The sequence below is a fragment of the Camellia sinensis genome, unplaced genomic scaffold (assembly GCF_055761805.1).
Source record: "Camellia sinensis isolate YWXY unplaced genomic scaffold, ASM5576180v1 Unanchor3, whole genome shotgun sequence".
Taxonomy (NCBI): domain Eukaryota; kingdom Viridiplantae; phylum Streptophyta; class Magnoliopsida; order Ericales; family Theaceae; genus Camellia; species Camellia sinensis.
The window spans coordinates 12,193,717-12,201,016 of NW_028129178.1; the positions used below are offsets into that span (position 1 = coordinate 12,193,717).

General features: G+C 37.5%; 1 protein-coding gene across 1 annotated transcript; it reads left to right on the forward strand.

Moving 5' to 3' along the window:
* Positions 1 to 6,223: 6,223 nt before the first annotated feature.
* On the forward strand, positions 6,224 to 6,856 carry LOC145816092 (uncharacterized). The gene is made up of 2 exons (XM_082912334.1): positions 6,224 to 6,415; positions 6,554 to 6,856. Exons 1-2 carry the CDS (start codon positions 6,224 to 6,226, stop codon positions 6,854 to 6,856), a joined length of 495 nt encoding a protein of 164 aa, XP_082768460.1.
* The last annotated feature ends 444 nt before the right edge of the window (positions 6,857 to 7,300 follow it).

Here is a 7,300-nt window from a genome sequence, read left to right on the forward strand (position 1 = left end):
GAAATTTTTTGAAAATAATAAAATTACTAATTTAGTTGATTAAATTAGTTTTGGTTAAAATGTTATATTTGTTATGGTTAAAGGTGTGTTATTAAGATTATTCCATAATTTTTGACATAATAGGATGGAAATGGTAATATTTAATAAGTAGGGATTTCATTTGAGTTATATATATGTTTTTGCAAGATCTAGATGATTTTCAAAATCATCCTTTGATTTGTTTGGAAAATTAATTGTTGATTCAAGAAGATGAGAAATTTATTTGAAAGTGGGTTTACTTTCTTGTTCCTTTTAAATAGAAATTGAGGGTTTTGAACTATGAGGATTGAAGAGAGATGTTTTTGGTGACTTTCTTTCAATAAATGAAGATGTGTGGTTTTGGTGAGAAAACCTAGAAATTGGGAGTTTTTAAGAAAGATGTTAACAATCTTTGAAGATATTGTTATATTTATTTTGTGTGCCAAAATAAATGATGTTTGAAAAATTATTTATTTGTTTACATATAAATGATGGTTTTCATGGAATATGAGAAATGTTGAAGTTTTTGAAAATTGTTGTTTAAAATGTTGATATAGTCTTGAAGTGATTAAATGGTTGAAATTACTCTAAGTGTGTGAATTATGTTGTCCCATGGATGAATTGAAATAAAAGTATTTATATTCATCTTGAGAAACTATATTAAAATGAGAAATGATAATTTTGATCATAATGGGAATATTGTGTAGAAGTATTGAAAGTGGAAGAAATATTGCATTGGCATATCAATTCATTTGATAATGATGAGTTTTGAAATTTGATTTGAAAACTTTGCATTGAGAAAGGAATGTTGGGAAACAAGTTTTCATGAAATGATTTTGTTGTAAACACGGTGGTAAGTCTTGAAAGGTGGTGTAGATGATAGGTGTCAAGCCTTCCAGTTAATACTGGTAAAAATGATAGATTACAGGTGTCGAGCCTTCCAGTTAATACTGGTAAAAATGACAAATTGGTAGTACTTGTACAATCTACTTGCAGACACTAGCCTAGGGATTACCTGAGTCGTATTTACCATCTTGGAATTTTATTGAAATTGTTGGATTAATGTGTTTTCAAATTGGCATTGTGCGTAAGATTTTCAAAAGATGAGAAAAATATTTTGAGCATGACATGACATATGCATTCATCTCATAAGACTGTATAAAATGGATTTGATGAATTGTTTAATTATTTGATTCAATTGATAATGAGATAATTGAATGAATTGAAAAGGATGTCTTGTTGCTATTGAAACATGTTTATTTATTTAAGTTAACTTGTTGTGGTTAATTAAAAAAATTGGATTTAAGAGATTATGTAATAAAATCATATGGTTTTGACATGATATGATTTCACGTATATGTATGAGTATTTTGGTAACCGCATATCTTCTAATGTTTTAATATGAGATTGCTTGGTGAGCTAGTGATTGCTCACCCCCTGCCTGTACACATACAGGGAATGCTTTTCGGATTTGAAGATCAAACAATGGGTTTTACCATTTCATAAGTGTAATGTAGTGATGGATTGCACTACTTCATTTGTTGTTTTGCTGAGTGCTATATTTTTTTTTTTTTGTAAAGAGTAGTATCCTCTCTTTTATTGTAAGCCTCAGGGTATTTCTTTTATTTTTATGTAAATGTCATTGTTGTATAACGAGAGGGAATATGTATATTTAATTATTCATCATTTCATCCAAGGGTGAATTGTTATTTGTAAATGGACTTAATTAATGAATATTGGTAAAGTTATCCTAGTAATAAAATATGGTGCGTTACATGTATGTAGGTATTTAGCAAAGAGGTTCAAGTTTAGAGTTTTGTTTTCGTTTGTCACCTGAGCTGAGGCCCTTGATTGCCTTCTTTGGAAAGTTTTTAAAAAGTTAAGATTTGTAACTTTGTAACTTTGTAAATGTTGTTGGATGTATATATATGTTATATGTATTTAATAATATATGTATGTGTTTGTGATGTCATGTATGCACAACTCAATGGACAATGTTACTTTTACTTTGCTTTCGTTTCAGGCCCGATATTATTTGAGTATTTTGAAATTTTTCTTTGTAGCCATAGGTAATCTATGATTATTGTCCGGTCACCACTCTGACCTCTAGGGGTGGATTAGGGTTGTGACAATTCATGGCATATAAGTGTTTACATCTTATTTACCCATCACATATTCTTGCCTAGCAACCTCAAACAACTTGTTTTGTAGACATTTCAGTGAAGAAATTTTTGTAAACAACTTGGATTGGGGTTGTGACAATTCAGAGGTTCGCCCATGACGCTGCCGTGCCCTAGTGGTAATCCGTCGGCCGTCTAATAGGGGTTGCCGAAAGCTGCCGGTGGAGAATGCTTTTCCGCTGCTGTAGTAGGCGGAGGAGGAGGAGGAGGAGCTGCGATTGGCTTGGTGGCTCTCTTCTCATCGTCGTCTACGCTAAGTGCCTTGGAGTAAGGGGGCTCGATTCCTCTGTATTTTCCATTCAGAAGTAGAATGAAACCCTAATGGAGAGAGAGAGAGAGAGAGAGAGAGAGAGAGAGAGAGAGAGAGAGAAGTTGAGAAAATAAAGATAGAAAAGGATAGAAAGAAAGGGTCAAACGCTTTTATGAATTCCTCCAAATTGAAAATATCTCTCTCTAAATATTTTAATTCTTTGGCAATTAAATTTTTTTTAATAACTGAAAATAATTTTTTGACTATCAAAAAAAAAAATTGTTTTTCATTCGGCGACTAAATAATTTTAGTAGCCAAAACTCATTTTTTGACGACTATAAATTTTTTTAATAGTTGAAAATAAAATTTTGACAACCAAACTTCTGATCGCCAAAGATAATAAGTAAATTTTTATTTTTCATTCGACGACTAAATAATTTTAGTTGCCAAAACTCATTTTTTGGCGACTAAAAGTTGTGACATATTTAGCGACTAAATTTTTTTTTAGTGGCCAATAATCAATATACCCCGACTAAAAAAAATTAGTAATTGAAATTTTTCAATATTTTAATCAATTAAAAAAATAATTAACATATTAAAAAAATTCACTAAAAATTTAAAAAATAAGGATTGAAACTTGAAAAATAGTTTTTAAAAGCTAAAACCAAACGAAATTGATTCAAACTCACCTATTTAATAAATGGGGTTAAATGGGTTTGGTGGAGGTGGAGTGCTAGTGGTGGTGGTCGAGGAGCAGTGGTGGTAGTGGAGCGGCGGCAGTGGAAGTGGAGTGGCGGCAACGGTAGTGGTAAAGTAAGGCAGTGGTGGTGGAGGAAAAATGGTAATGGCGGCAGTGTGGTGGAGTAGTGGTGGTGTTGGTGTTGGTGGAAGTAGTGGATAACTGATGGTGGTAGTGGTGGTGATGCAGTGGTGAGGGTAGCGGTGGTGGAGTAGCAACAATAGTGGTAATGGTGGTGGTGAAGTAGTAGCGATGGTGGTGTAAAGGTGATGGTGGTAGTGGTAAAGTGGCAGCAGTGGCAGTGGTGGTAGTGGTGATGGAAGAGAGTTAGTGGTGGCAGTGGTAGAGTGGTGATGGCGGTGGTCGAAGATAGGTGGTGGTAGTAGTGATAGTAGTGGTGGAGTGACAACGGTAGTGACGGTGTGGAGTAGTAGCGGTTGTGGCGATGGAAGTGGATGAGAGGTGGTGGTGGAGTGGTGACAGCAGTAGAGGCGATGGTTATGGATCTGTGGTGGCAGAAATGGTGGTGGTGGTGGTGGTGGTGTTGGAGTGGTGACAATGATGGTAGAAAAATCCATTTAAACAGGTACTCATGTCTAACCTAAAGAGGGCTTTGCAAAATAGGAACTAATTTGGGCAAACAAAGAGGGCTTCTCATTTATAGCATGAAACTACGTTGTTTTACATAATAAAACTATAGGAGACGAAATTATTTCCTCACGAAAAATTTTGTACAATGGTGATGAAAATTTTCATCTCTAAAATGGCGCCAAATATCCTGCGAAATTTTCCAAGCGCGGGAATTTTTTTTCGACGAAAAATAAAATATAGAGACGAATAAAATTTTCGTCACCTATTGTTTTATTGATTTTAAGCATTTGGTGACAAAATTTGGTTTTTCTCTCTAAAAATACTACAATTGGAGACAAAATCTTACTTTTATCTCTAAAACATGTATATTTGGAGACATTTTTTTTTTCATCATGCATTTTTGTCACCAAAGACTTTTTTTTGTTGTAGTGACTTGCTGTGCCACATGCTATGGATTCATATTCTAGGAATGTTGAATGTATAATTGCACGTGGTAATACTTTTGTAAATCTCTAGAGTATAATGAATACCAATGTTAGAGATTTGATGATGATGTTAATAATGAGGCATTATATTTCTTATACATTTATGCAATGGGAGCTATTAATTTGGAAACAAGATCATGTTGTTGGAAAATGTTAAGTTTTCTTATGTTAATTCCATGGGGCGTTACAACTTGGTATCATAGCTACCGGGTTTGAATATTTGGGGCTCGCAGGAAGTGGTTGCTTTTCCACAATGGGTTCACTCCACTAAACTAGGTGATGTTCCATGTTTTAGGTGTTATGTGATAACATGCTTACATGACTAGATGGGTATGGGATTGAACTTTTACGATGTTGTTTGTGCCAATTACATTCCATGATGGCTCATTACAAGGGCACCTGATCAATGCTTAGTCTAATAAGAATTCTGGGTATTTTATGGGACAAATTTCATCGTAAAAGAGTAATTCGTATGTGTTTACGTGATTAAGTGCTTATGTGGAGTGAAACTAAGTGTTTGTGTAAAATGGAAATTGATAGAATTGTTGTGGTGGGACATGTGAGACAAGTTGCAAGCACATATGAGATTGTATGCTAAATTGTTTATTATTATCCTTAATTAGGATGTCAGGAAGAGGTCAAGCATGTGGTGGTCGAGGCGGGAGGCATGGTAGGCCTCCCAAGGTGTTGATGAAGTGTTGGCTTGTGAGGTTCCGATGCAAGAAAAAGGGTTCGGCCAAGCTAATGCGGCCGAGCAAGCAGGCCAAACCAACGTGGTTGAGCAAATAGGGTAAGCAGGAGTCCCAGAGCAAGGTGGTCAAGCCACAATGGGTGCCCTAGCCCAAGAAATGGCAGGGTTTTGAGGGAGTCAATGAACATCTTGAGGGCCGAGAACCAAGCCTAAGAGAACGCTGTGGAGATGAGGGTAGGCTTTCTTGCTAAAGAGTTCTTGCAGGCCAAGCGGGATAAGTTTCATGGTGGTCCAAAGCCCAAGAAGGTGGATGAGTGGCTCTAGCAAATAGTGAAGACATTTGAGATGCTTCACATCGATGATAGTGAACTAAAGGTGACTCTGGCGAGTTACTACCTCAAAGGGGATGTGGGCCAATGGTGGAAGTACGCCAAAGGCAGAGTGGGGCTGACATGGGAAGCTTTTTTCATTACTTTCCAAGACAAATACCTACCCCTCACAGCTAGGGAGAGACTGAGGCAAGAATTTCAAAACCTCAAGCAACTAAACTTGTCCGTGACCGAGTCTGAAGCAACCTTCACTAGTTTGTCTCAGTTTGCACCAGAGTTGGTGGCAACGGAGGAACGTCGTTGCATAGAATTTGCGAAGAGATTGAGAACCAAAATCTTGTTCAAGGTTGCCGAAAACATGATCCAAAACTATGACCGTCTTGTGGAGGCAGCGACACATGTAGAGATGATAGTGTAGGTCGAGGAAGGGAGACTTCGGGGTTCGAGGTCTAGAGGTCAGGAGTCATAGGGGGACTTCACACTTAGTAACAAGCATAGGGGCACCTCTTCATCCTAGCCCTAATCACAACAGATGAGATCTATATTCCCTTTGCAAAGTGTTGGCCTGGGAAGGAATGCTCAAGGCAGCTTTACTTGTTTCAGGTGTGGCTAACAGGGTCACAAGGCTAGTACCTGCCCACAGAAGGGAGAAGGGCAGTAGATATTACCATCACCACCACCTAACCAATCTCAGAGTCTGTCCTAGAGTAGGGGACAAGGACCTGCATGCTTTCAGTATAGCTAGTCAGGGCATTTGAGGAGAGCTTGCCCACAGTTGGGAGGCGTATCTGGCGCATTAGGGTTGAGGCAGACTCAGAGCCATCAGCAGTCTCATTCAGTCCAGACTTCACGAGCTAATCAAGGAGCCACCTTGGCTCAATTAGTACAACATGCCTATGCTCTGAGAGATGAGTAGGTTGATCAGAGGCAACAGGGGCACATGTATGCTATTACAGCGCCAGAGGAGTCACCAAGATCCTTTGGTGTAAGAGGTACTTTTGTTGTGTTCAATTCCTTGGCTAGTGTGCTGATTGATACAGGTGCATCACATTCATTTAAATCTTCCACTTTTGCTTCTGCATTGGAGTTAGAGATTGATCAGTTGGAGTCTTCTTTATGGTTAGAGTCACCGGTTGGGGGTTGAGTGGCATTGGGCCTAGTGTGCAACTCTTGCGAGGTTATAGATCACTAACTCTCTTTTGACTTCATCATCTTAGACATGCACACTTTTAACATTATTTTGGGTATGGATTGGTTGACACATTTCCAGGCTACTATAGATTGTCAGCGTTACCGAGTGTTCATATGCACACCTATTGGGGATTGTTTCTATTTTCTATGTGATCGAGGTGTTAGATCGATTTCATCGTTGTTTGACGTTAAGAGTCGTGGAGGACTTAGTTTCCTCTTTGCCATTTCCTTAGCCAATGATGGTAGCATGGCTCAGAATGATTTACCAAGGGTAGTTTACGAATATCCAAATGTTTTCCCTGAAGATCTTACTGGGTTTCCACCTCATCGGGAGATAGAATTCTCCATTGACTTAGTGTCTGGCATGGCACCAATTTTGTGACGCCCCAAAAATTGGCAACTTCAGGGAATATATTAACAAATAAATACACAGTTTATCTAAGGTTACAGGAGTAGGAAACGTCACTAATGAGCCCTTTGGCTAATAACCAAGTAAGATGCTAAGAAGGTCAGAGGAGTCAATATAGCCTACATTCTAAGTCCAACCACCTTAGATAGCAAAGCTACATTTTTGACAAATCTTGACAAAGTATTAACACAAGGGCTACATGAGTTGACGAAGTATAAGGATAGATTACAAATGATATACATAATAATTACAATACCATATCTTAAATACAACAAGCGATTAATCACTTACAATGTTAAAGCATGTTTACAAAACTAGTTCCTAACTTTCATAGGGTAGCCATACGCCTTCAAATACCTTAGTTTTGCCTTTGACCGGTCTAATAGTCTTCAATACCTAACATGAAACGTCATGACC